We start from the raw sequence: 26,658 nt of genomic DNA on the forward strand, positions 1-26,658 counted from the left end.
TATCAATACTAGGCTGAGGAAGCCTTCTCAACTGTCCTTTCCGTCTACACCCCTGTGCACACCTTCAGACTTACCACCAGCTGGTCGAGTCTCCAGAACGAGGGATTTTCCTGTGGAGAACACCTTCCGACCTCGACGAAAGTCATCTGCCATATTTTCAGCAATTTACCCTTCCCTAGACACATGCATGTCTCCAGGCATGTTTATTGAACCTCTCAGTGACGTTGAGCTCGGATACGTCAGCGAGCCGGAATCCTCTTGTTCTCATTCAACCTCGACACCTCACATCTCAGCCCCAACAGCTTTGATGCCACGAAAAGCTTTCACTTACCCCCAACCACGAGCGAACGTACCGTCAGCACGATCACCTGGTAGTGATCTCGCACGCCCTAACAAAACACAAACACAGCCGGCAGCTTTTGATGAAAATGCTATGCCTAGCGCAAAGCAACTTGCTGATGCTGCGTCTTGTTTCGTCATCGCTGAGAATGGCTTGCGCGTGCCTTTCGGTGATATATACAAGGACCAAAAGACAGTAGTGATATTTATCAGGCATTTCTGGTAATTTACCATTATCATTTCCTTTGACGAACTAGTGATTGATTTTGATGCATGTCAAAGGTGCCATCTTTGTCAGGACTATATGACCTCTATTTCAGAGAACGTGGACCCGAAGGCGCTCAGACAGGCAGGTGTACAGCTTGTCATCGTCAGCAATGGTTCATACAACATGATCAAATCTTACCGTCGTACGTTTCTCACACACCTACTCGGGAAGTCTTACTCATGATGTTGATGAGCAGGGATTTTCCACTGCCCATTCGCCGTCTATACTGACCCATCGCTGCGCGTTTATAAAGCCCTTGGAATGACATTACGGGCACTGGGATCCGGGTCTGGGCCACGGCGAGGCGGGTATGTGCGGCACGGACACGTACGTGGATTGACTATGGTGATGATGAATGCACTACGAGTTGGGATGCCTGTTTGGGAGAAGGGAGGTGACATAGGACAACTAGGAGGGGAGTTTGTGTTGGGACCTGGGTATGCATTTCGTATGTTGACTGTTGAGCTGAATCGCTGACCCTTGTACATTGCCAACCAGGATGACATGTACGTTTGCTCATCGCATGCCTACGACGAAGGGGCATACGTCAATAGTGGATGTCCTTGCTGCTGCAAATATTGATGTGTTAGCGCGTTGCGAGGAATGGGTCGGGACCACTGGGCGGTCTCTGCAACTGATGTCCGAAGATGACGAAGAAGCGTGGATGGAGGAGAGGCGCAAAAGTTTAGCAAGGCTTAGAGAGAAGAAGCGGGCACGAAGGGGAGCTAGCTTTTGTGGAATTGAAAGCCTGGAGCAGAGCATCCTATCCGAAATTATAGAACACAACGAAAAACAGGCATTTGATTCGGAGGAAACTTTTGTCGGTGGCTCAGGAGCAAAAGATGTTATCACAGAAGAAGACGAGGAGGAGGAGCGAGAACTGGAGTCAAGAAGGGAGAATGTCGATGGAGACGTTACAGCGGAAGAAAGCAGCTTCAGTGAGGGGGACACTTCGTCGTCGGAGACACGACGAGTCCATGACGCCAACGATACCAACGACACCAATTCTAGCTCATCAGGCGGTACGAAAACTGACGAACATGATCTCAATCGTTTACTGGAAAAGATGGTTGATTCTTTCACTCCAAATTTAGAACTAAACCAAAGCCTTGAAGTTTGTGTAGCATAACCGACAGGTGTGCTGCATGTTTAGGCTGTGATGCGACGTGGTCTTTTTTTACCTTAACATTAATGGGATAAAATGTGTATTTTTAGCGCAATGAAGTGTACGACTGCTGCAATGTCATTTTTGTCATGCTTTATTAGATGCGAATCTAGTCCAGCAATGTAGGGATACAAGTGTGTGCGTCGCCAGCCCAAGATGGATAGAGGTTGCTCTCTGATAATGAAGGTTGAATTTGGTGGATGGAGACGGAGGTATCAGCTTGAGAATTAGGATATAAGGGTGGTCTGTGGTTATGCCCAGTTGTCGATAAGGGAATCGCGCATCTCTCCAATGACTGCTGTGGATTCTTGTCCTTGCAGCTCTGATAATCATAAGCGTTAGAGGAGGCGATTCAATTAATAAACAGTGGACTCACTGAAGGTAGCTTCGATGACACTTATTTCCGTTGCTGTTGTTTCCAGGCCTGTAAATGCACACCAGTCATTTACCACTAGACCCGCGCCAATAACATCTGAACCACGATTCACAGTTCCAGCCTATTTGTGGTAGTCATATCAGAAAGGGAACAGAAGATTCAACGATGAACTTGAAAACCTACAACTAGTGGAATTTGCAACAAGCTACTCAGCTCATCCTGGTCCTGAATACTTGTTTTAGGATGGACTAGTCCTCCTTGATTCGTGATCGCGCTATAACTGCCCACGAGGACATTATCAGCGACCGTCTGGCGGAAAACTTCTACTTTTAGTACATCTGCGATGATCTCTTCGGTCTCGCGGTCGACATCGGGGTGGACGAGGGCGACGTAGTCGTTGCAGGCAATGACATTTCCGAGGGCTGAAAGACGTTCTTCGACACGTTGGATCGCGACGGCATCGGGCAAAGCATTGCGCAGATGCTGTAGCTCTTGATCGGTGGTTGTAGATGGTACGAGGAGACCGTGTCGGTTGCCTGCGCCGAGTAAGAAGTCATAATCAGACCATGTCAACTCCGATGCATCAAGGATCCCTGCACCCACCAGCCGTCAATCGTCCTATTATACGGGTTCCGCCGATGGATGTATGGATGATGGGGATAACATCACCCAGCTCGCTTTCAAAAGCGGAGTAAAAGTTGGTGCTGCCCTGTATGGCAGCTAGGCAGTATGTGTTGGTGAGTTTTGCGAATACACCGATATCGCTGCTGTTTTCGAATTGTATACCTGATGTAATGGGTTAGTTTTTTTCTTTGAAAAAAGTTGAGCTGATAAGAAACGTGAACGTACGTGTAGCCATGACTATTGGGGATGATCTTTTTACGCTTGGGTTTGCTTTGATGTAACTTGAGATGAGAAGATAAAGTAATGTACAGTACAGTACAGATGCTAAGACGGTTGCAGAAAATGTTTCTGCGAATGAAGGGTGCGATAACAAGTTCTGAGCCTGCCGCGGACTGAAGATATACAAAAAAAATAACCGCCAGTTCCAGTCAGGTTTGGTCATCTATCCGGTCCCGCTTTCGTAGCCGTGACCTTGCTTTCTTCTTCTCATTCCGAGTCTCGACGTACGGGCTCGCGTGGTGAGTCGTAACAACACAGCATAATATTTCGTTGAACAGAACAAGCCAAAGGCAATAAAAGGTTACCCCGCAACATGTATGCTCTTCAAGTTGGAACTGCTGTATCTCGGCGAGGATGGCTCAAAGGATGGCCTTCGTGTTCCCGGCTTACCAGCTGCAGAGACTCCCTGGCGGGCTTGGGAGGAAACAACCACGTTAATTCTAGGCGCCGGTACTCCGAAGTTGGCTTGGGTTCTCTGACAGAAGTAGAAAAAATTATGACAGACAGCGTGAAGGTCGGTTTCCGTCACTTGTGAATTCCTTCAACTTGTTCACCAAGTGGTAACAAGGCTACAGGCCCAATATCCTTCTCAACATACATGCAACTATGTCTATCCCATCCCACACATGGGTATTATATGCGCAATGAGAATGCGGTTTTTGGTGCAAGAGGTGACTTCATCACCAGCCCAGAGATCAGTCAGGTTTTTGGCGAGGTACGTATCCTCTCTAATTAGATGAGTTATTAGAGGTAACGAACATTCCAGTGCAATTAAAATCAGTTAACAGCAATTTGGTTGCTGGAACGGTGGATGAGTGATGCTCGAGCGAAGGAGCAAAACTTCCGACTTGTGGAACTAGGTCCTGGAAGAGGAACTTTGATGGATGATATTCTGAGGGTACGTGTCCGCAGCTCTTCTCCTTTGGCATAACTCACTCACCAGCATAACCAGGTTGTCAGCCAATTTCCTAATCTGCGGCAGAAGCTAAAAAGCGTGCATCTCGTCGAGACTAGTCAGTCTATGCGCACTCTACAAGAGCAGAAGCTCCGCCGCGTTTGTCAGAGCAACGGATGGGAAATTTTCTGGCATGACTCTGCCGTTGACATCCCTCAGGGCACAGGAGAGTACACCATGCTCGTAGCACATGAGTTTTTCGATGCGCTTCCCGTGCACGTTCTCGAGGTAAATAGTGCACGATTTTCACTTTTGATGTTGAAATACTGATATTGTCTAGAAAACGCAACAAGGGTGGCATGAAGTTCTCATTGACATCGCGCAAAGCCCTGTTGACAGGTTCTCAGTGAAAACGAACCCTTCTCCTCTTCTCATCAACCAGCCTTCTATGACCTCACTTTCTGCTCGCTGGAAACGCGTACTCTCTCCTACTCCAACAGCCATATCTACACTTCTTGGCTTTGCCTCTCCGAGGTTCAACGCACTTCCTATTGGTGCCAGAATAGAGGTATCTGCCGTCACGATGAAAACTGCGCGTCAAATCGGTGAAATGATCCAGGAGGGTGGGTCTGCGCTGATCATAGACTATGGCAAGGATAATGTCTTTGGAGATTCGCTTCGAGTGAGTGATATCCGCGTTCTCCTCGTTTGCGTTACAATGTGAATATCCACCCTTAGGCTTTCAAAAATCATAAAATCGTCGACATATTTCATCGGCCGGGAGAGTGCGACATCACCGCTAATGTTGACTTTGCTTTCCTGAAAGATACCATGAGTGACATTGGTATGTTTATGTTGGGTGCTTTCCTCGGTAGTGTGCAGGATATTGATGGATTGTTATACAGTCACTACACATGGTCCTATCCCACAATCTACGTTCCTCGCACGACTCGGTATGCAACTTCGAATTGATGCACTGGTGCGAGCAGCGAAAAGCCCCGAACGGCGAGAAACCATCGAACAAGCGGCAAAGAGGCTAATCGATCCTCTAGGAATGGGGAGTCAATACCAATTTTTAGGCATCACAAACAAGATGGAGGGAGAGAAAAGTAACGAAGGAGTGTGGCCATTTATAGACGTCAACGAGGAGTCACAAAATAACACAACTACAACTACTACATGACTATAGTAGAGCCCCGTACATAAATCGTACACCATCCTTAAATAATATTTCCATTGACATATTGTGTTCACGGCTTGGATAATAGAGTACATTTTAGATAACGAAGATCATACTGCTTTCTTCCATTCGGATAAGTTACCTGATTTACAGCTGATAGCACTCATACAACAGTCTGCTGAGCTCCGGAATATTCGTACTTGATGACATCTGCAAGTTTCTCTGCAGCAGCAATACACGCGCCCGCCTAATTAAAGTCGATGCAGTCATCATAAGCTATCTTTAACCTTGCTGCAATTTCCAACAACACTTACCGTGTGACCAGACACCAACTTCGGGAAGATGGAGGCATCACAGACCCTCAAATTATTGATGCCATATACTCGAAGCTGAGAATCAACCACACCTCCTCGGTCATAAGGAGCCATGCGGCAGCTGCCTACGGGGTGATAAATGGTCTCGACGCGCTCTCTCACAAGCTCCCGAAGCTCGTCATCGGAGACGTTCATGAGGTGATGGTCAAACTTCGGGTTTTTGCTATCCGTGTCCACAATAGATGCAAGTGGTGCGGTATGGCAGATCTTTAAGCCAGCGCGGATACCCCGCATGAGAGCGTTGACGTCATGCTCAGTTTCCAAATAGCTAATAAATAGACGAAGTGAGTTGGGCGAAGAGAGTAAATATAGGTGCAAAGCCCCTTACTTCGGATCAATGAGAGGATCCTCCCAGGGGTTCGAAGACTTTAGTCTGAGAGTGCCAACACTTGTCGGTCTTAACAAACATACGTTAACAGAGTCTTTATTAAAAGAGTGTCCGGAAAGACTCACCTGAGCAGAGCGACCAAGACAGAGAAAGCGTGGAGGTGTGGCTCAAAAACTTCGTTATGGTTGACGGAAGCCACTGGGGTGAATACCAATTCAATGTCAGGGCTGTCAGGTCCCGAGTTGCTGTCCTCAATGTTTTTGGGGTATTCATTGGGCGGGAATAACACAGGGTCATCTGTGCGGAAGAACGCGACGGCCTCACCGATCTGATATCATCATAAACGCATCATTTTAAGCAATCGGCAAACACGGGAGGCTCTGGTCTTACATTGGTTGACAGAGGCCCCTTTCCGGTGATCTGGTACTGTACAAAGTGAGCCAAAAACCGGGAAATGCTGAGTGGATTATGCAATCCGAGGAAATTCAGGCTGATGCCGGCCTTCTCTTGCAACCGGAAATTGAATACAGGGTGATCGAGGAGGTTGTTGCCTATATTTGGATGGTCACACACTAAAGGCACATGGATGTCTTTGAGATGGTCGGCAGGTCCCACTCCAGACAACATTAAAATCTTTTGGCAGGACATGAGAAATATACGTTATGATTAGAATAAGAAAACAACTCTACCTGGGGCGTGTGGACAGCTCCACCACTACATAAAAGGAGGGTGTTACTACTAAGTCAGACACTCAGTGGATATACTTACGATACGATAACTTCTTTGCGCGCGCGACAGTGAAAACGTGGTCCATTGTCGAACCTGGATTTTGCAAACTCGACACCCACAGCCCGAAGTTGGCCTTCGACTCTCTCGAACAAGATCTTGGTGACGCGAGCATGTGTGACCACCTTCAGGTTGGGTCTCTCGAGTACCTTGTCCGTGAGGTAAGCAGACTCCATGGAGACCCGCTCACCGCGGCTGTTAACATATGTCACTTGATTCGAGTATTTAGAGACACAGAGCGAAAAAATAGGATGGTTAACGTACTAATCTTTTATCATCCATAGATTGGGTTAGCCGTGTGCTTGCTACTGAGCAGAAATAGGACATTACTTTGTTGGTTCCTTTCGTGCCAGCAGTAGTTGTAAAATCCGGGCTGAAGGGTATACCAGCTTGAATGCTAGACTGAATGAATAGCTCGCTGCCTTTCCAGATGTGCGCGAAATATCCAACTTGTACAGGTCCGTCAGTGCCACGTAAAGATGGATCGACATGGGGGAAACGCGGGTCCGGAGTATACTTCTCAAACTTTCTGAAGTAGCTGTGGTGCAATATGAGGGATGGTTAGCTTTAATGACAGCTGTATGCGTACCGACTAAAGTTCTCCCATGACCATGAATCGTCGCCCGTAATTTGCGACCATTCATTGAAATCTGAAGGGGAACCATACTGGGCCCTGTGTGCTACTAATCAGATATAGGTAGGAGTGATATAAACAGATCTAACATCTGTGCATTGATTGAAGAGCCTAAGGGTAACGTTATAAAAACCTTGAATGACAAAGAAAAAGGCCACTCACATCCACCCAGAAGTCTTGCTATAAAGGACCCCACGTGAGCATGTCTCAAAGAATGAACTGCCATTCATACCTCGTGGCCAGAATTTCTTTTTGTTGCCAGCATGTACCTGGGGCTCAGTGTAGAGGTTATAGTCTACTCCGCTACGGAGTAGCCTACCATAGCCAGATGGAGTCCGGCTTTCGACAAGTGCCTTGCCACTAAACAGAAAAGTCAGGTTGCTGGTTTCGCAGCGTACAAAAGCAAGGGACCGCACCTTCCACCAGCTTCTATGAGTAGAACGCGTATGGATGGATCCTCCGTCAAGCGCGAAGCCAGGACACATCCTGAAGTACCTGATGTCGAGACGTTCAATGATTTTAGTGTGGATGTATATTGCTTGCACGCGCACCTCCCCCGACAATGATGACATCGTATTCATCGAACTCGAGGCCATGGGGATCGACCTTACGGGCTACTTTTCTGAAGTCTCTGATGAGCTTTGGCTCCTTTGCGAGCAAACGCCGGAGAATAACGATCAAAGCTGCGAGGCCCGCAGCACGAGCCAAAACGCGTCCACGAGAGTGTGGACCCTGCACCTGGAGTAACTTGAGCATTCCCAAGATCTTTGTGAATGCCAGGTTGAGCGACATTATTTCTTGATGTCGTGGTTGCTGTCAGAGATGTGGACCGGGTAATGAATGTGAACATGTGAAAGTTGCGGTATCAGCCAGATTGCATCCGATATTGACTGGTTACTATACTGTGAAAATGGTAAGAGCATACAGAGGACATGGTGGGGAATGGCGATGAGGATAAGAGATATATAATGTAGTATAATGTCTTTCAGTGGGTGTACACTGCATAATCATGCGGCACTGCCACACATAGAGGATTTGTGGCTGTGCTATTCTGGAGAGGCCTTGCGGCGCGCGTCATGAACGGGTCTTGTCCTCGACCAGAACGTATATTCCCTACAGCGCTCTAATACTGCTACCCGTTCATCCCCATCGTGGCCCGTGCTGGCCTCCCGTCGACGCAAATATCCCTTTGGGATTCTGTCAAGAGAATCTCCACGACCTTCATTATCTATTCCTAGCGACAAACCCCCATCAGCCCCCTCCATGCCATCCGACAGCCCACCCCCCACAAAAGCAAGTCTCCTCAAGTGGTGGTCTCAGTTTACTTCAGCTCAGAAGTTCAAGAAGGACACAGACCCTGCCAAAGGTGTGTGCTTCGTGCTCTATTCATGTCCTGCTGAGACGCCCCCAAGTCGCGTGCTAACTTGCCAATTTCCAATCAGCGGGACAAGAAGAACACCCCGTGTTTGGTAAACCACTCAGAGAAAGCTTGAAATACGCGAGCGTTCAGATATCAACCGCGAACGCTAATGGTGAACTGTATGTGTGGGGTTATATCCCCGTCGTCGTCGCTAAGTGGTATGTGGAGTGGGTCTCGTAAAATCACGATACGTGGATGTTTACGTTGCCCTTTTTCCAGTGGCCTGTACCTGAAAGAGAATGGTTTGTATGCTGGGCTACTTTACGAACGTGTTGCTCATCCTTCTTGCAAACATCCCAGCTACCGAAATAGAAGGAACATTCCGTGTCAATGGATCTACAAAACGTATGCGAGATCTGCAAGCAGCTTTCGAGGCGCCACCCAGAGTATGTTTGCATATTTTTGCCGTTCTCTATATGTTAGTGACATCGCTGAACAGTATGGAAAATCAATGGACTGGAAGAATGAACAATATACAACTCATGATGTCGCCAGCGTCTTTCGAAGATATCTGACGCAAATGCCCGTCAGTACGCTAGTTATTCTTCGATCTCATCGAACCAACATCTGTTCTTAGGAGCCTGTAATTCCACACGGCATGTATCATGACGTAAGTCTTTCCCGTACATCATACTTGCAATACGATTGAGCCACTGCGTACAGTTCCGCGATGCTTTATGTCAGCGCAAATGCCTTCATCATATTGTTCATTCCTGACAATTGTATACAGCGAAGAAGTCTTCTAATCAAGATGAAGTTATTTCAACGTACAAACGGCTAATACAAAGCATGCCGCGTGCCAATCAGTATCTTTTGTTGTATGTCCTTGATCTGTTATCGGTCTTCGCCCGAAAATCAGACAAGAACCTCATGACTGCTACGAGTAAGTAACTATGATCTAAGTCTTAGATTGCTTGCTCACACGTTATAGATCTGGCGGTCATTTTTCGACCTGGACTTATATCTCATCCTAATCACGAGTTATCGCCAAAGGAGCACCAGCTAAGCCAGGAGGTTCTGGAATTCTTGATTGCGCAACAGGACTGGTTTTTGCTCGATATCCCCCCGCCTCCAAAGTCAGAAGCGAGTTCTTGGAAAACTCCACGTTCGCGTGCACCGACAGAGGAGGAATCGGAACTCATGGTAGTTCCAAGTTCTGACGACGAACATTCTCAAGTCGGGGGAGAGTGGAAGCTTGTAGGAAGAGAAAAAAAAAGGATCACTCGACGACGAACTACGCTGGAGCACCATGGTGAGTCTTTTATATATCATGAACTCGATGAGACTAATCTAATACACCAACAACAGATTCCACTGATAGGGTGGAGCCACCTCCGGATGCTCCCGACCTATCTCCTGTTGCGGAAGCACCCTCCAGGCCAGAAAGCCTGTCATTCAGTGGCGCTGTTTCTGTCACTCGAAGTCGGACGATGCCATCCAACAGAGTTTCGAGGGAACACAGCGGAACAAATACCGATGAAGAAAGACGTCGGGCAAGGGTCCTCAGGAAACAGAAGAGAACATCAGCGCAAGGCAAGCGAGGAGGTGCAGAGACCCCTACACCAGTCGGCAGCCATGCCGTTGGGTAAGCTGGACAGTTGACCTTTTATAATATTATACCTCGGGTTCTATGTAACCTTTCACCACGGGATCCAATTTCGATTTACTCACTCTTTCATGGTATTGCAGCTAAAGCTCAGACGCTGATCTCATAGTGGTCTGCTTGCGTGTTAATTTTTTATGTATATGATTTAGGTGAAGGACTCGTCTTGAGTAACATGTAGGCTACTACTGTATGGCTATAATCACTGCTGATAAGTGCGGCTTGCTGTCGTGCCGTGCGCCTGATGAACAGTTCCAACAGAATATTAATATAAGGTTGCAAAGTACTAATAATAATGAGTACTTGCTATAGTTAGGTTGCACCCCAGACAAGAATAACCCAGGTGGCTAATTGAGCCCTCGTTATGTCCCACACCTGGCGATCCTATTCACGGCACTAACGTCGCATCCAATCCGCAGTCCCTCTTATAATACACCTCCTCAAACTCGGTTCAGTCTAAAAAGTCACTGCAATGGCATACTCGAACACAGGAGGTCCATATAACATGCAGCCGGTATCGACGCCATACCGTGACATTCCAAACGCGGGATCAAACCCAGATTTGCAGGATTATTACGACGAATCTGGTATACCCGTAAGAATTTACTCTATGTTCTATTATAAATAGTCACTCACTAGTACCCATTTTTCACCCACTCCACCACTCCAATCCTCGTTTATAACACCCTCATCTGCTGCGCAGCCTCCCCATCGCCTGTCAGGCATCCACGCTCATTCTCCATTCGATTCCACAAACGACGTTTCTCAGACCGCTGGACAAACCGCACCTGTTTCGGCACCATTCCTACAAGCAAACCAAGCTAACTATTCCGCCATGCCAACCGCTGCCGCCAGAAGCTACGAAAACCTGGATGCCCCACCAAATAACCAGTGGCTAGAGAAACAACCACAGTCGCAGGGCAGCCGACGGGCGAAATGGATTGTGAGTGTGGTTACCATGGCCATTGCTGAGGGTGTAGGTTGACTGTGTCGTAGGTCGCCGGTTCTCTTATCGGCCTCGCTGCTCTTATTGCCATCGGTGTCGCTCTTGGCGTCACGCTTTCAAAAAAACACTCTTCCAACAGCTCCGCCCCCAGTGGCACCAACCCCAACACTCCCAATAACTTCCCGAAGAATAATGCACTGATACAGTCATTCTACGGTCTCGCGTACACTCCGTTGGGGTCACAGCTACCCGACTGTGGTAATTCTATAGGTAGGAGTAGACTTTATAGCAATAGATTACCGCTAAATCCAACTTTTCTAGACGAGGTTATTGAAGATATCCAGGTGTGTTGCCTAATAACACATAATTCACCTTTTGTTTAACGTAGATGTCTTTTTGTTGTAGCTCATGTCACAACTCACTACAGTATGTTTCGTTGTCTTCGTATTAAACTTCACAACCTCAATGTGTCCCTTACCAGAGAATTCGTCTGTACGGCGCTGACTGCAACCAGTCATCACTTGTGGCAAGTCACAACGTTCCAATTCTCTTCACTCCAAATTAAAATGTTCTTTGCTAAAGCTTTCGGCCATTCAACAAACTCAAGTAAACATGAGTGTATACCTTGGTAATTACCCCTCAGCCACTGACAACGGCACGGCATACGAAAGGCAGCGTGGCGAGATTCAGGTTGCCCTCCAGAACTATGGTGCCAACAATGTTGCTGGTGTCACAGTTGGTAACGAGTTTGTCCTTGAGTAAGTCCTTACTTTTTTTTTTTGGGTCGAGGGTGTGATATTTACTATTTACTAGTTATGTCACCGGTCAAGGCCAAAGTGACCCCAACGGACCTGCTGGAGATGAAGGTAAAATTGACCTTTGCCTTTGCCCTCCAATGATGAATGCTAATACATTGCATAGCCGCTGCTATGCTTATCCCTTGGATCAACGATACCCGATCGATGCTCGCAGATTTGAACCTGGGCAAGACCATTCCCGTTGGCAACTCAGACGCCGGCAGTTACTTCAATACCAAAGTCCTTGAAGCTGTTGACTATGGAGTGCGTGTCTGCCCCAGGGCATGGGGCAAATCAACTAATTGCGGCGATTATTAGATGTCTAATGTACACCCCTGGTTTGCTAACCAATCTATCCAAGATGCTGCCGGATGGACGGCCGACTTTTTCAATACCACAAATGTGCAACCCGCTGCACTACTTGCCAATGACCCGAAGATGTACATCGCCGAAACCGGTTGGCCAACGGTCAGTGTACTGCCGTATGTGTGGGGTGGCTCGTCTGATAATCATTCATTTTATTCATAGGACACTTCAGAATTGAACGCTAACCCGAACGATGGTCCTTCGATTGCTTCAGCGGGAAATCTTCAGGTGCGTCTATACTGTACCGCATTATCCGTTTTCTCATACCCTGCTTTAGATCTTCTTGAATACTTTTGTGTGCGCAGGTAATTATTTATGAGATTTTTTTGGCATACATTTGGTAACCATTTATTGCGTTGTCTGTTTCAGCTAACGCGAACAGTACTGGCTACTTCTTTTTCGAAGTGAGGCAGTTCCACTTCTACTGCCATTGATTGTTACTCATCTGTCATCTTTTTTGCAGTTTTCTGATGAGCCCTGGAAGGTAAGTGGGAACACAGGTATAATTAAAAGGCGTAGCTAATGCATGTTCTCACAGGCCACAGAGTACGGCGGCGTGGAGGTAAACCATCCCGTACTTTGCTCTGTTCTTACAAACTTAACTTACCAATACTGTTGACAGGGTTACTGGGGTCTGTTCAATTCGAAGTAATTGTTATTTCCGCGTTCTAAATCCGCACCTCGAGACTGATTGATACTCCACTCCAACACAGCAAAACTCTCAAACCGATAAACATCCCAAACTGCAACACTACTTCTACCTAAGTGGAAACGCATGGAACAAAATCTGGTTTCTACTATATCCCAAGCTGCTTTCGACACTTTCTTGCCTCTCGTTCTCTGTCAGTTTGAATATCTTGCGGACCATTTCAACTCTACATATACATTTGCCTCGTACGTTGAGTAGTAGATAGCGGCTTTCTCGGTTGTGTTGTGATATGAGAATGGAGGTGTGTTTCGGACTATGGACTTGTGTTAATTATACAATGTGGATTGAATGCATTTCGTGCTTGGGGAGGAGTACACACACTAAGTACTAATAGTGTACCACCAATTGGCATATTATAGAGATCACAAACGCCAGTACGTTCATGGCATTGATGGTGTAGCGGTAACATGCGGTCTTCCCATTCCAAGGTGGCCGCGCTCCGGGTTCGACTCCCGGTCAATGCATTTTATTTTTCCAAATATTCATGTATTCGAGCGACAATACTGCGAGTCATAGTAGGTTTCCTCTATCTATTAGTGTCGCTAGAATAAAGTGTGGTATTTTGCGAGATGTTTTCTAATCCAAGCATCCTGATCAGCACGAGGACGGAACACAATGAACATCTATACGTACTTGTGTCCTCTGTCAGCTTCTCTTTGAACAATAAGCCGCATCCACGAGGGGCAGATGCCTTTGACAGTCTCCGTAACCTTGGTCTTTTTCTTGCCATCCTCCTCAAACTCCTCAAGCTCTCTCAGTTTCCAGACCATAATGCCTTGATCCGTGACACTTTCATACAGCGCCGCCTTGTCATGTTCATCCCAAGTTTGACACCCCACCAGCTCTACCTTCGTTTTGATAGCCCCAAAGAGAAGACTGATCGTCTCTTGTAGCCGGAAGAACTGCCGTGGCTTGCCCTCCGTCCCTGGTTCGACCGGGTCGACGGTGCGTACGCGCGACTGAGCTAGGGGAGTCGAATCTGCAGCGGAGACGCCATCGCGGTGAAACAGCTCGAAATCTGTACAATCGTCTCCCAGCCTTGTCAGTCGTTCGAAATGGTGCCCCCCATGGGCTATGATAGGGAACGCCACGGAAATGGGGTGGTCGAGCACGACGGAGTTCTGGCAGGTGAAGTTGAAGTCGCTGGGGTAGGGTGTACGCAGTGATTTGGCGTCTGTCTCTGAGATGCCGGTCATGGCGAAGGGGTGTTATGGGGAAATGACCAGGTTTTCTGGTTGTGAGAGTGGTTAACAGATGGCCGCATCGTGATGTTGATAGACTTGAGGTTATATACAGCAAATAGTTCTTTATTAGAGTACAGACAGGATGGCTCATCGGCCTTCTCGGGCATGCGTCCACTCTGGTATACTCCAGTTGCGTCAATGTCGTCATAAGGTCAAGACACTCCTGCCAGACTATTTTATGATTGTAGCACATTAGCAAGTGGAATCATTGAATTTACGCAAATAGGTCATATCCAAGGTATTGAGCCACTTGGCGTCCCTTATCTGAGAGAAACATATGTGTGCTGAGTGGATGTGGATATGGAATGAACGGTGCTATGGCAGTCTGTACATCACAAGAAAACCCCTGTGCTCTTGACAATCCCAGCCCAGCTTTTGAAAACATACGACCCAAATATCTGTGCTTCAGTCAGTGACGTCTCGGCTGCTGAGGAAGTCTCGATGAGCGAGCTCAGAAATTGATACGTCGTTGAAGGTGACGTGAGTTGGTGTAGTTCTATCAAGGACATTTAGCATATGCATCCGATTCTCGCATTCCAGCAGAGTGTTTACCTGAGGCTAGATAGATGGCAGCTATTGATGCTCTACGAGTATGCCATGACTTCTGCATTGCTCTTTAGGATTGCATTACATTCATTGTAACATAGAGACTAACCTCTGTTGGATAAGCAATCCAGCATGCCTCATTTGCGACTTTAGCAGCATGCGTAATGGCAGGTTCGGGATCCAGTGGAAGAAAGGTCGATGATGATGCAAGGACAGCAAAAGCCTATGGTGCGAGACAACGGTATCGTAAAAATGTTCACAACCACTTGAAGGATAGAAAACTCACGTCTGGCAGGTAATTTAGGACCGGCTCATTGTGTTGCAGCCGTGCCCATAACACGTCTTTCACCACGGTTGATTGGGTGGCCTTCATTTGCTCTCTCGCGTCTTCCAACCAGGTATCAATCAATGACTTGCGCGCATTGTCGCCTTGTCCAAAAAGTGACGTTATAGCAGCATCAGGAAGCGGTTGGGCATGAGGTGTTGGAAGAGAAAGGACAGAGCGGGATAAGGCTTCTCGGGTGAACCCATGTGTTTTCACGAGTGGAATGGCGAGCTGAAGCAAACGAGCACTTGAGATTGTTGAACGAAGTCATATGAGCTTGAGTGACATGAAAAATCGTACCTTGTGGTTGCCATTGGCGGTGCGCAGCGTTCAAGCTTTGAACGTTATGATGGTGTTTGGAAGATTCAAACTTATTCAAGACGCGTCTACAGTTTTCCGAAGAGCACGTGGGCGAGTAGGCTCGGAGAAGGTCCAGAATCGCAGTCTCTGCACCCCATACCACCATCGTTTGGCTACCTTTCTTGTTGTTCGTTTACTGTAAAAGGCTTGAATAGCCTTGCTCTGTCCTTTGTAAATCTATAGCTGTACTCTAACTCTACAAGATGTCTGACTGGGGTATTCCTTCTCTCTTTCTTTGTGATTCCGAGCAACTTATATCTTACCGAAATATCAGAGGGTTCCGAAAGCGAAACAGCTGCGCCTGCAGCACCTCACATAGCCAAACTACCCGCAAAAAAGAAGTGGGAGGGCGAAGATGAAGAGGAAGATAGCCCTGTCGTAAGTAAATGTCGATCTAGCTTGATCGCGAATTATCATCTAACCCGTCCAACCTGCTACTAGAGTGACTGGGAACAGTCCTCAGACGAAGAAGAAGAAGAGAAACCCTCAACTACCACCTCTGCCGCTCCCATCAAGAAGAAGGGCACTCTGAAAGCCAAAATCGCCGAGAAAGAGGCTGCCAAAGCTGCTAAAAAGGCGGCAGGAGATGACTCTGATGAGTATGACTCTGATGAGGTTATCGACCCACGCGAAAAGGCGAAATTGGACAAAGAACGTGAAGTCAGAGCCGATCTCGAGAACGCTCGTGCACTCTTGGGCGGTGCCGCTCTTGGAGGTAGGTGATCCATGCTTATCGTGGAAAGTTGTGGATGATCTGAGATGTTTGCTGTATTGTCCCCATTGAATCTCTATTAGGCACTTCTTCCAAAGAGCTCGACTCACTAATCAGTGTCAACCCTCGGACTAAAGAAGACTTCCAGGAACTCTCAAGGGAAATCATTGAATTTATTATCCAACGGCATCAGAACAAACCCTTGTACGCGTCTTTTGTCGAACATCATGTGCGCGAACTCGCTGCTCCCCTCAAGGATATTGAAGTACGGAAAGCAGCTAGTGGGCTTACTACACTTGCCAACGAGAAGCAGAAAGAGCAGAGGGAGAAGGCTAGCGGCAAGAAGAAGCCAAAGAGTACTATTAAGCCAGCACTAGGTTCTGCTAAGGTCACCGGCAAGTGCGTAACAATGCTGATGATGATGCTAAACGTGTTCAGGAGCTGACATGATTCTGACAGGCTTGACACTAGTGTGTATGATGAAGCATTAGATGACTTTGGTACAAATGCAGATGACTTCATGTAGAATACCAGACCACTTCACTCGTGTTCATCTACCATTTAGATAATCAAATCTGTTAAACAATCCTTTTAAAATTCCTACCAGCCCCTGTACTATGATAGGACGCTGAGTTGAAATTGCTATATTACTTTTAGTCTTCGCCATCGCTGTCATCATCAGCTTCATCAACAACACCAACGATTCCACCACCCTCCTTTTCTTTCAATATGCGTCCAGCCTCTGCCAGTTTTGATGCGAATGTCTTCCTTGCTCCAAAGTTGGAACCAATGTCCCAGATTTGCAGTTTACCCCTTGTTCCGGCAGCAGCCACGGTTAATGGGTCGTCAGGTGAAAAGACAGCAGAGAAAACTTTCCCCTAATAGAATATGGTTTGTATTAGGGAATAAGGTATCACACAGGCCGCGCAAGGGACTTACGACTTCAAGGTCACGCGAGGCCACCATGCTGACATTGGGCTTCCCATCAGGTGCTGCTTCTACATTCCACACTTTGACCAGTTTGTCTGCTCCACCTGTGCAAAGACACCCGCGAATGTGAGGATTCACGTCCAGCGCAGATGCAGCACCATCATGTGCGGATAATGTGAAACGGGATGGCGAGGGAGAATTGAGGTTTGATGGTAGTGTCCGAGCGTCGAAATTAAGGACTAGGCCATTTTCCAACGACACCTACATGCACGTCAGTATCATAAATCAATACCTAGCAGTAAGGACTAACATAAAATGCATGAGATTCCCAAGGGTCCCATCGCAATGCTTCGACGTCAGCACCGAGGACAGCACCGACACCAGCATCAGGTGCTCTGGAATCAAATGTTCTGACTGTACGATCATAGCTTCCAGACAATAGCACAGTAGGCTCTTTTTCATTCCAGTGAACAGCCTGGACTTTATCTTTGTGTACGGCAAAGCTTCGTATAGCGCTAGCAGCAGCCGAACCCTCTTCGCTGTTGGTCGCAGAGCCACGACTCAAGTCCCAAAGCTTCACTGTTTTGTCTGCCGATCCCGATGCCAGCATATTGCGATGCGTTTTATTCCACGAGATCGAAAGAACACCGTCCACGTGATGTAAGTCAGATAAGGGACGCTGCTTCATCTTTTTGCGCTTTTTCTTGCCTGTTCCCACTGGAGTTGGTATGTGAGCGGCGGTTTTATCCGGGCGACCGAGGACCATGTCTGGGTACATAGCTTCGACAACGTCTAGAGACCAAATTTCGATCTCAGGGTCCATCGTACCCACGGCAATGTAGTTGCCAAACTGTTTTGTTGATGTATCGGAAGGTGTGGACGATGAAGCAGGTGGGAAGTCAAGCCATTCGAGGCAGAGAGGGAAATTGGGAAGCATAAGGTCGTGGTGTATGTAGAGATTTTCTTGCGATTCATCATAGACATAGATTTCCAGTTGAGATATCTCGTCCTCGGTTTTTGCGGCTACCAAGAGATTGTCAGTGGGTAACACTTCGAGATCTTCTCGCTCGTCGTCTTCTTCCTGCAAGACAAGTCAGAAGATAAAGAACCAAGATAAGGATGTATATCTCACTTCTTTGAATGTGATATAGGGATCTTCGTCGTTATCGCGATAATATGTGAGCCCCTTGATGTTACTAAATGGACCCGTACCTGGAGGAAAGAGAAACGATTGTAAAAAGAAGAAATTGCAGGGAATGCCAATGCCGCGTACCAGATACTTTTGCCTCGTTATCATATTCATCGAGTTTGTATTCTGATAGATCGTCATCCTTTTTCTCCTTTGGCACCGCCGGAGGATCTTGATCTGTATCCATAGCATCATTGTCATCGCTATTATGTTCGCGTGAGGAGGCTGAACAACGAGACAGAGGAGAACACTCACTCTACCCACGCATTTTCATCATCTGCATCGTCTGCTTCATCGCCTTCTGCACCACGTCCCATCGACTTGGCTGCCTCATGAGCGCGCTCGAGCTCTGTTCGCGCATCCTCCAGCTCGATACGCGCCAATGCGCTAACACGTTCTAGCTCCTTTTCGTCGAGAACATATTTGTTTGGATAGCGAGCAGATACACCTCGTTTGACCCTATAGAGGACATCAGATTTGTGGTTTGAGCAGCAAAGAAAGTGTTGACCAAGATACGCTAGAGATGAGACCACTCATCCTCTTTCACAGATCTTATGGCCCACACGCGTGCTCGTAAAGTCGAGAGTACAGGCTACTGAGAAAACGGCAAAAAATTTGCTATGCCTATATATGGAAATAGCCTCAATATAAGCTCTGCAGGTTTGCAGGACAGTCACTGCCACTGTTCGAACTCAATCATGATGCTGTTCTAAGTGAGAAATATATCCAAGAGTATTATAAGCCATGTACGGGCAACTCCAAAAAAAAATACGATCCAAGATGCCAGGATACCATCCGAATATGTAGTGCTGAACCTGAAAACCCATCCATAGAAAACCCTCTCCTCATCATGCCCCTTCTGCACTTAAACAAGACCACCACCGCCCATTCTCACTGTGTCGCTTACCGCACTAGCAACTTCTTTCCAAAAACGGCGCAATATCGAGGTGTCCCCAGCATTAGCCAACCTTCGTTTGACTAGCTCTGCAGTGGTTTGGGGCTCCAGGATAGTAAGTCGCCTCCGACGAAGCTTGAAGATTAATGATACGAGGGGGAGGAGCAAAAATAGAAGAAAGAAGGTCGTCACTCTGCTCTTTGCAAAGTATGGCCCGATAGACTCTTTTATCAGCGTGATTATGCTGGGAGATTGGCCTGCTGAAATAGGGGGTCCTAGTACAGGTGCGCGTGGCGTGCGAGGGATGGAAGGATTTCGCAGAGCATTTCCATTCAGGTGCGTGCTGCCAGAACCATTGCCTTCTCGTCGCTGCTGAGAAGACCGCCTTGTCACAGTTTTATCGGAGGCTACGGAGGCTGATGAGCGAGATGAATCCCACTTGTCTTTCGCGCCAAGACTTCGTAGATCTGAACGAGATTTTCGTGGTACGGCTGTACGTGTCGAAGTCGTGGATAGAGAAGAGGTAGACGATGATGATGTAGATGATACGGGTGAGAGAGGACGGAGAGAGGGCGATGAAGACACGGTTGGAGTAGCTAGTGGCAGTTTTGACTTGAGCTCCTGTGAATGGAGGTTTGCGAGCGTGGATTGCAGGCGCTAGCCAATACCGAAGACAAGAAGTATTAGAAAATACGGGGTACTAGCAAGATAATGCTTACCTTTTTAGCATCTAATGGAAGTTCATTTTCATACTGCAAAAACTCAGTTGCGTAACTCCACTCATCGAGCCGTGGTAAAACCTGTAAACAGTAAAGTTCGATGATTTTCTCGTAGCCTTCGGCGTCACTTGGTTGTGAGTCCTCGTATTGACCACGTTTTGATAACCAATCTTCTATCATGCCCCGACCAAGATTGGGACAGTCTACTTTCAAGCTGGCCGATACGAGAGTGATCAGCACCTGAAAGGGTAGGAATGCAGAATTTGGCTGCATGGAAGTTGGAGTGAATAAGATCAGGGAGCGGGTGTGTGAGTTGGTTATGAATGATTGAGACGACAACAGTAGTGTTTCACGCAAAGAGGCCGGCAACGTTTCCATCTCTGCAGTTGATGGAGGAGAAGTGTAAATGGTAGTTTCGAGGGTAATTCGGAGGATATCCCATTTTCGACGCTGTAAAGAAAGAGAGTCCGATGAATTCTGTGATGGCGGCTTAACGAAAGCAAATGCAGATGATATCAAAGAACAAGTGACAGAGACACGCCGGTGGAGAAAAGCTTTTGCAGCGCGGTTATAGAGCGAACTCAATGTTGCTGTTGTTGAGTTCGAAGGTGGAGAGGAAGGGATTTCAGGCGAGGAAGGAAGATCCTTGCCCTCTGGGGGAAATATACCATCGTGTTTATGAGACATGACTGTCGTCGTCGCTGTCGTCAACGTTGTCGCCGGCATTGCTCTCGCGGTAATGTGGTCAGTTAGCAGAAGGGCTTCGGGAGCGGATTCACATGCTCCGTAGAATATGGCGATCACGTGCTCTCTGGTAAATTCTACTACTGTGACTAGTACTACCGTGACCAGTCACCAGTGCTACAACTTACATTGCAGTTCGCCTCCGCCTTTCTGACTACAGTATAGAGTGCCTCATTAATCGCCAGACATCCCAGTCTCCGAAGCCTTGACTTCAGGAGATGTTAGCAATATCAGTCGTCCACTCTCCGGCAACCGTCATAGTCCACAATGCTTCTGTGATAGTTTCAGGATCGCTAGCAGACTGAAAGCACACACGGATTGTAGACTGAGGGTCAACGATAGCGCACAGAAGCCCACTGTTTGGTGCAGCAATACCGAGCTGTTGATTCCCAGCCACCCAGCGATCCACATCGAAAACAGCCTCAGCAACCTCATTGGTATTTGTTATATAGTACACGCGAATCTGCGACGCAGAGAAAACAAAATATTGAATAAGGAGACTGCAATGTGTACATGGGAACAAAGACTCCCACCTGTTGAAAGTTATACCAGCTGATTGCTGCGATGGGAGTGTTGGAACGTATGTTCCTTGCGACAGTGATGACATTGTCTGAATATGTAGTGGACAGAGGTCCATTTCCACAAAGTTCGTGGATGTTATCATCCTTATTTTGGTAGTAGACACGAGTGGGATTTTCGTTGCCGGTGAGCTCAATGGCAGCAGCACAGGAACCGAAGCTGTAAGGCGAAAGGATACCTGGAGCAAATGTGTTAGGGCGTATATATTCAATAAATGCTTTAGCTATTTACCGTTGGATGTCCTCTAAACGCTGAAAAGGGTTTAAGTTCAGGTTCAGCTATTCCTGTTCTGTAAGTGGATGATTCAGTATCAATATATGAAACTGGACAGGACAGAGCGGCCGTCAAAAGAGTTACTGCCAGAGCTCATGTTCTTATTCAGAAGCATAGGGGGCAAAAATCCAAGAACATTGAGGAAAAGAACAGAATTCAAACCCAGGGGGAAAAATCATTGCACTTCTGACTGTCTACGCCCAACCGACGGCAATTCCATCGTAGGACTAGTTTTCTGACAAGATTGACGGAACCCACTAGTACAGAAAGCGCAAAATTTAGTGATAAAAAGTTCACATACCGTCGAGCTCACAGACTTTATCAGTATAGTCCCAGACGCCGATGCACCCTGGTACATCGTTACATGCAGAAATTACTATTTGATAATCTTGTTTTTGTTTTTCCAATAATGCACTCGTCGGGGGCAGCGTCATGCGGATAGCTCACTTATAGTGACCTCAACTTCGAGAGCGGTGAACTGCTCCAAATTTGCTTGAAGAGTGGAGGAAACTTTACCATGGCAGTTGATTTAGGACCTTGATTGTGAACCATACAAGGCTGAGGAATCATGAAAGCCATGACTTGTCAGAGATAGCTCACCAGTGCCTCAAAATCGTAGTCATTGATGTACAGTTTAGCAGCTGGATCCGCAGCGCGAGCTGCTTGCAAAGCGATGGAGACGCATTCAGAAGCGTGTTGTAAAATATGTCAGACCACCACATTCCGTCGTCGATGAATGGTTCTGATTGAACGGTATCGTTGATATTGTACTGAATTGACCAGCACGAAGCGTACCATTTACAACATCTCAAGAATCTGATGGGATAAGCAAAAATTTAGAAGTTTGATATAGATATCACATCGAACTTTTTAGAAAAAGTAGTACTGAAATATGTCCAGGTCGAAGGAGCGCGTTAGCCCTAATTTCAATTATGGGGGTAGATGATGAAAACACTCACGTCTCGCCCTTATTGGTTCGCACGGAAATGTATTCCACTATCTCTGTGGATAGAGAAATGAGCATCACATACCCAACTAAAGTTCTATAATGAGTCTGGATAATACTTGTGAGAGCCACCAGAGTTCTAATAATGCATTAGTGAAATAAAGAAAAAGGATGAGTAATGTAGCACGCCACATACAGGGAGGCGCTGAGAGTAAAATGCGTTATTGTACGTGCACACATAGCCTGACACGCAAGTAGCGAGTCCCGTCCAACCCTGGACGCCGCCTAATAAGATGTAAGTGACAGACGACGTTTGTTGCGGATTCATGACATACATTGTTCGTATGCTGCAGACTGAGCTGTAGCGAACACTATGAGTGCGAAGAGAATGGGCAGACGGTTAGCAATTGCCATATTGACTTTGTCGTACCTCAGCTTTCTTTCTCAGTTGCCCCAACTCGGTATTTAATCGCAAAAAGATTGGAAGACTACATACCTCAAATACAGATGAACTTCTGAAAAGCTAATTTTCCGTTCGGACCATCGAGTGCACTGGCGAGACTAATATATTTGTCAGAATGACAAGGACATATAGCATTTCGCCAGAGCATAGTTTCTCCGTCTAGGCTATAGCGCAAAGAAATGTGCAAGCTCTCATTTAAGGATTACATGTATTTTCTGCGAAAGAACTCTAAGTTTCAGTGAAGGACTCCAACAATGATAGTCTGCCTTGAATATATACGGATATTCGTGCAGTAACAAGCCAGTAAGGAAATTGTATGAAGATATTCTGCAACATACCTGAATATGTTCGCATGTACATCCAGTGTTCGCTATCACTATACGCCCATGAGCTGTTCAGAAGTTCCCCTTCCGGTCGGATTGCTCAATACACCGAGCAATACTCCTGGCTCAGATACAAAGCAGAAAGTTGCTGAGGCTTCATAGCACGTCGCATGATCGCACAAACTTCAAAGCGATTATAGAAATTGAATTGTCAGTGGAAAGCCAAAGCCAAAAGTGCACATGTCAGTCAAGGTGGTACAACCTGAAGTGGTTGTTGGCTCAGTTCGTTTCATGGCCGATTCCCACGCGAGCGATTCGGCACCCTGAACTTTTTGGCATGTGGCCCAAAGCATGGATGTGATAAATCCATAGAGGAGTGCTGTAAATGCCCAATTTCTCCCTCGCAGTTACACAATCATTTGCCAATTCCAACGCACGAATATATAGCCAGTTCAAAGCGTTAAGGCCGATAGCTTACTGAGCGCTGAGCATGTACTCAACAAACCTTGACTACTACACCTTCCAAAAATGGAATTACATCATTTTCAAGCTTGACTTTGTGGCTTTTTGTGATAACGTGAACTTCCAGTCAATGGCTCTTTCTTGCGCTTCATGACTATCTGCTCCATGGTTACGGACATGCTAACAGGTATTTTTAATATAGCACGTAGAATATCAGCTACGCTTGGTCCTTCGTGATGCGAAGAACACCGCTCTCTGTTATAATAGAAGGTGGCCTTGACAAAGCGGCCACATCAGCCGATGAAGTGGTGGGCGCGCTTTGATATCAAAACAGGCCACCGGAATGGAGGTCAAAGTGTTCCTACTATGAGGGGTAGCTACTCGTCGCGTCTGTGGACGCCAAAGCGGCCACCAAGATGTGACCACCATTCTGATATCGTATAAAAGGTGAATTTGATGCTGCCTTCGTTAACTAAACCTCTTCCCATCAACACATCAGCCCTCAGCCCGAATACCAGCTTATATTTAAGAGATGTCTTACCCATATCCTTGCCCTAACCAATCCCAGCCTGTCCCTCTCTCACCTTACTCTTCTCTCGACGATGCTCTAGGCCCAAGAAATACCCATGTAAGCTGTCGAAGCCGTGATAAACTGTGATGTGTTGCTGACTTGTCATAGTCTGACCGGTTCTTGCAAACCATTTATTCAAACACCGATCATTCTACCACAAGTTCCACTTATCCATACCCAGTGAAAAAAGTCCTGCCAAACCACGCGTCAGTGGACTCTGAGAACTATCACGACTCGCCACCCATCGTGCCTTCCCATTCATTGTACGGGCTACTTTCTGCAGAACGCCCACGCCCTGTGAACATTCCGGCAAACTACACCCTTCTCCCGCAGCCAGCGCACGACGAAGAGCTGTCACATCATACCCGTTACGGAACCATCCGTCTTCCTCATATTTTGTTCCAACGCAGGAGCGGAAAGCCTCCGTATGGCGTGAATGAGCTCCTCCATATCACACACATGCCCTCCTTAGCTGGAGGGGATGACAAGGTGTTGGAACAGGGCGAGAGGCAGATAAAAGTCAAAGTCATCGTGAGTATTACATTGATTCAATCCTTCGCTCACAAATTGACGTCGTACCTCTCCTAATAGTGGCCTGGATACAGCCAGTTTCCTTTCGAAAAACGTATTAAGACACAGAATGGTGAAATTTCACGAGGTGTTTTGCTAGTGCTGCTTGCCCAGGCTTTGGACGATTGTGTGACATACATTAGGGTGAGCATGGTTCCAGTCACGTTAATGGGCCCTGATTCTGATGTATCGAAAAACAGAGTGAGGACATCGCCGTAGAGAGAGGGTATGAAAAGTGGGCCATAAGGACACCCAGGAATGGCTTGAGAGGCATTTCGGCCAAGGACTGTTTAATCACCGGGATGACGCACAGAGCTGGATCAACTTGGCAGCCAGAAATATATGTCCCAAGACTTTGAGACAAGAACTGACATAGAAATCGGTACCGTTATTAATGTTATTAGTATTTTAGACACCTTCTAGCTGGATACTCGTCGGTTCTGTACTTATCGATACCAATATATAAAAACTTGACACACGGCAATGACCATCCAAGCCTTCCGAGGGTGATAAAAAAATCAAGATTGTGCGAACGGTTTCCAGATCATCGAGCAACTTGGGCCGAGTGGAACCATGCTGAACAATCGATTTAAGTACTGATTTTTATGATGATGAGAGACAATAGCGATCAAGGTAAATTTTCAACATACGCAGAGTCAAAGAACGCATTTGAAGACCTTCCCACCAATTTCACGATCCACTATGTTCGGCGTAGTTGTCACCATTTGACGGAAAGCCTTGTTCCAGGGAAACTTCAGCACCTAAACGAGAAATCTCAGAGAAAGCAGCCTTCAGAGCATCCAGGTCAGCATCTAAACTCTCAGCTTGAGTCTTCATCTGTAAGAAAACGGTGAGGAAACCCATTCGAATTCGAGTCCGAGCGAACATAAAGAACGTACAGCTGCTATCGTATCGCTGGCCGCTATTAACTCGTGGTGGTGGTTATACACCAGTGATTGTCTTTCACTGTCTAGTTGACGGATCTCTTCGTCTAAGATTTAGACATAAGGTATAGATAGATAATGGGGTCCAGCTCACCTGTTATAAGCTCGTTCTCGCGCTTCAGTAAAGTGATCAGGGACGATGTCGTTATAAGCTGGTCATAGTAGGATCGTGCTTCAAAAGCTGGCGAGTCTGATAACATAGTTAGATTCGCAGGGTAGAAGTCAATCTACGAGTGTCCCACCTAGATCCATAGGGTCATTCGGTTTTCCTGTTGGAGGTGGAAGACCAATCCCAAGTCCATAATGTCTTCTTAGTAGATCCCTAGCACGGCTTTTCGGTGGGGTAGGAGGAGCATTAAAGCTTGGTGTTTGGCCAGCGACACCTGACGAACGACGAGCATTGGTTCCGGTGGGAGTACTGGCGGGAGGTGTTGTCGGGCGAAGAGGAGAGAAGGGGGGACGAGGTATTGATTTGCGTCGCTGTCGAGTTGGAGAAGGGGGCGTAGATAGAGGCTGGGACATGTTATGAGAATAAGTGCAGTATAAGTACTTTCCCTGTTGTCCTGCTTTACAAACAAAGCGAAGCTTGTATTTTGAGTGGTCACAGTGACAGTACTGCGTAGGATTACTATAAAAGGTATGTCATGGATATGTCGCGACCACGTGATCGACTTACCCATGCTTGATCGGCGCGTTCCAGCTCAAATGACTCTTAGCGAGCAACCACGACGAGCGTGCACGACAGACACGAAAACATCTAGAACACATAGTAGA

General features: G+C 46.9%; 14 protein-coding genes across 14 annotated transcripts; 6 read left to right on the forward strand and 8 right to left on the reverse strand.

The window, feature by feature from the left end:
- Positions 1-331: 331 nt before the first annotated feature.
- On the forward strand, positions 332-832 carry SERLADRAFT_389646 (uncharacterized protein; the record flags this gene model as incomplete). Its single annotated transcript, XM_007318386.1, has 3 exons — positions 332-561; positions 622-749; positions 804-832. Coding segments are annotated over 2 exons (221 nt in total), but the record flags the coding sequence as incomplete, so codon positions are not given.
- Positions 833-1,157: 325 nt separating this feature from the next.
- SERLADRAFT_467713 (uncharacterized protein) lies at positions 1,158-3,143 on the reverse strand (the record flags this gene model as incomplete). Its single annotated transcript, XM_007318387.1, has 5 exons — positions 1,158-2,094; positions 2,149-2,269; positions 2,332-2,684; positions 2,752-2,934; positions 2,998-3,143. The coding sequence occupies 5 exons, from the start codon at positions 3,005-3,007 to the stop codon at positions 2,024-2,026; spliced, it is 738 nt and encodes a 245-aa protein (XP_007318449.1).
- A 221-nt stretch (positions 3,144-3,364) lies between these two features.
- On the forward strand, positions 3,365-5,129 carry SERLADRAFT_438041 (uncharacterized protein; the record flags this gene model as incomplete). The annotated part of the gene is made up of 7 exons (XM_007318388.1): positions 3,365-3,565; positions 3,620-3,766; positions 3,833-3,949; positions 4,004-4,234; positions 4,287-4,628; positions 4,685-4,790; positions 4,852-5,129. 7 exons carry the CDS (start codon positions 3,365-3,367, stop codon positions 5,127-5,129), a joined length of 1,422 nt encoding a protein of 473 aa, XP_007318450.1.
- SERLADRAFT_449204 (uncharacterized protein) lies at positions 5,082-8,077 on the reverse strand (the record flags this gene model as incomplete). Its single annotated transcript, XM_007318389.1, has 15 exons — positions 5,082-5,373; positions 5,441-5,768; positions 5,829-5,897; positions 5,954-6,156; positions 6,219-6,461; positions 6,518-6,542; positions 6,597-6,799; positions 6,879-7,152; positions 7,204-7,287; positions 7,338-7,359; positions 7,411-7,428; positions 7,481-7,608; positions 7,665-7,743; positions 7,800-7,896; positions 7,987-8,077. The coding sequence occupies 15 exons, from the start codon at positions 8,038-8,040 to the stop codon at positions 5,290-5,292; spliced, it is 1,911 nt and encodes a 636-aa protein (XP_007318451.1).
- A 434-nt stretch (positions 8,078-8,511) lies between these two features.
- On the forward strand, positions 8,512-10,257 carry SERLADRAFT_438043 (uncharacterized protein; the record flags this gene model as incomplete). Its single annotated transcript, XM_007318390.1, has 10 exons — positions 8,512-8,614; positions 8,691-8,826; positions 8,888-8,910; positions 8,969-9,054; positions 9,108-9,194; positions 9,246-9,278; positions 9,332-9,347; positions 9,399-9,551; positions 9,600-9,920; positions 9,977-10,257. The coding sequence occupies 10 exons, from the start codon at positions 8,512-8,514 to the stop codon at positions 10,255-10,257; spliced, it is 1,239 nt and encodes a 412-aa protein (XP_007318452.1).
- Positions 10,258-10,651: 394 nt separating this feature from the next.
- SERLADRAFT_467730 (glycoside hydrolase family 17 protein) lies at positions 10,652-13,418 on the forward strand (the record flags this gene model as incomplete). Its single annotated transcript, XM_007318391.1, has 17 exons — positions 10,652-10,866; positions 10,975-11,214; positions 11,268-11,487; positions 11,539-11,561; positions 11,623-11,643; positions 11,699-11,743; positions 11,800-11,975; positions 12,031-12,083; positions 12,139-12,278; positions 12,333-12,482; positions 12,543-12,608; positions 12,658-12,689; positions 12,754-12,784; positions 12,844-12,864; positions 12,919-12,942; positions 13,003-13,028; positions 13,094-13,418. The coding sequence occupies 17 exons, from the start codon at positions 10,744-10,746 to the stop codon at positions 13,143-13,145; spliced, it is 1,443 nt and encodes a 480-aa protein (XP_007318453.1).
- A 235-nt stretch (positions 13,419-13,653) lies between these two features.
- Positions 13,654-14,495, reverse strand: SERLADRAFT_467733 (uncharacterized protein; the record flags this gene model as incomplete). Its single annotated transcript, XM_007318392.1, has 1 exon — positions 13,654-14,495. The coding sequence occupies one exon, from the start codon at positions 14,479-14,481 to the stop codon at positions 13,906-13,908; it is 576 nt and encodes a 191-aa protein (XP_007318454.1).
- Positions 14,496-14,513: 18 nt separating this feature from the next.
- SERLADRAFT_467735 (uncharacterized protein) lies at positions 14,514-15,547 on the reverse strand (the record flags this gene model as incomplete). Its single annotated transcript, XM_007318393.1, has 5 exons — positions 14,514-14,829; positions 14,886-14,937; positions 14,989-15,102; positions 15,166-15,451; positions 15,505-15,547. 5 exons carry the CDS (start codon positions 15,516-15,518, stop codon positions 14,666-14,668), a joined length of 630 nt encoding a protein of 209 aa, XP_007318455.1.
- A 92-nt stretch (positions 15,548-15,639) lies between these two features.
- SERLADRAFT_491631 (eukaryotic translation initiation factor 3 subunit J) lies at positions 15,640-16,846 on the forward strand (the record flags this gene model as incomplete). The annotated part of the gene is made up of 5 exons (XM_007319033.1): positions 15,640-15,780; positions 15,839-15,942; positions 16,006-16,279; positions 16,360-16,675; positions 16,736-16,846. The coding sequence occupies 5 exons, from the start codon at positions 15,768-15,770 to the stop codon at positions 16,800-16,802; spliced, it is 774 nt and encodes a 257-aa protein (XP_007319095.1).
- An 83-nt stretch (positions 16,847-16,929) lies between these two features.
- On the reverse strand, positions 16,930-18,968 carry SERLADRAFT_491636 (transductin family protein/WD-40 repeat family protein; the record flags this gene model as incomplete). The annotated part of the gene is made up of 7 exons (XM_007319034.1): positions 16,930-17,154; positions 17,216-17,467; positions 17,517-18,287; positions 18,339-18,418; positions 18,480-18,598; positions 18,651-18,854; positions 18,904-18,968. 7 exons carry the CDS (start codon positions 18,930-18,932, stop codon positions 16,930-16,932), a joined length of 1,680 nt encoding a protein of 559 aa, XP_007319096.1.
- A 92-nt stretch (positions 18,969-19,060) lies between these two features.
- Positions 19,061-20,848, reverse strand: SERLADRAFT_491625 (uncharacterized protein; the record flags this gene model as incomplete). Its single annotated transcript, XM_007319032.1, has 2 exons — positions 19,061-19,947; positions 20,010-20,848. The coding sequence occupies 2 exons, from the start codon at positions 20,733-20,735 to the stop codon at positions 19,261-19,263; spliced, it is 1,413 nt and encodes a 470-aa protein (XP_007319094.1).
- A 116-nt stretch (positions 20,849-20,964) lies between these two features.
- On the reverse strand, positions 20,965-22,965 carry SERLADRAFT_491630 (secreted glycosyl hydrolase/cellulase; the record flags this gene model as incomplete). Its single annotated transcript, XM_007319031.1, has 8 exons — positions 20,965-21,216; positions 21,287-21,510; positions 21,907-21,954; positions 22,053-22,115; positions 22,237-22,421; positions 22,565-22,659; positions 22,748-22,836; positions 22,887-22,965. The coding sequence occupies 8 exons, from the start codon at positions 22,963-22,965 to the stop codon at positions 20,965-20,967; spliced, it is 1,035 nt and encodes a 344-aa protein (XP_007319093.1).
- Positions 22,966-24,331: 1,366 nt separating this feature from the next.
- Positions 24,332-25,299, forward strand: SERLADRAFT_438050 (uncharacterized protein; the record flags this gene model as incomplete). Its single annotated transcript, XM_007318394.1, has 4 exons — positions 24,332-24,427; positions 24,479-24,901; positions 24,962-25,084; positions 25,141-25,299. 4 exons carry the CDS (start codon positions 24,332-24,334, stop codon positions 25,297-25,299), a joined length of 801 nt encoding a protein of 266 aa, XP_007318456.1.
- SERLADRAFT_467744 (uncharacterized protein) lies at positions 25,283-26,503 on the reverse strand (the record flags this gene model as incomplete). Its single annotated transcript, XM_007318395.1, has 5 exons — positions 25,283-25,536; positions 25,591-25,777; positions 25,840-25,925; positions 25,979-26,074; positions 26,127-26,503. The coding sequence occupies 4 exons, from the start codon at positions 26,404-26,406 to the stop codon at positions 25,631-25,633; spliced, it is 609 nt and encodes a 202-aa protein (XP_007318457.1).
- Positions 26,504-26,658: the final 155 nt, after the last annotated feature.

Source organism: Serpula lacrymans, assembly GCF_000218685.1.
Source record: "Serpula lacrymans var. lacrymans S7.9 unplaced genomic scaffold SERLAscaffold_7, whole genome shotgun sequence".
Classification (NCBI taxonomy): Eukaryota; Fungi; Basidiomycota; class Agaricomycetes; order Boletales; family Serpulaceae; genus Serpula; species Serpula lacrymans.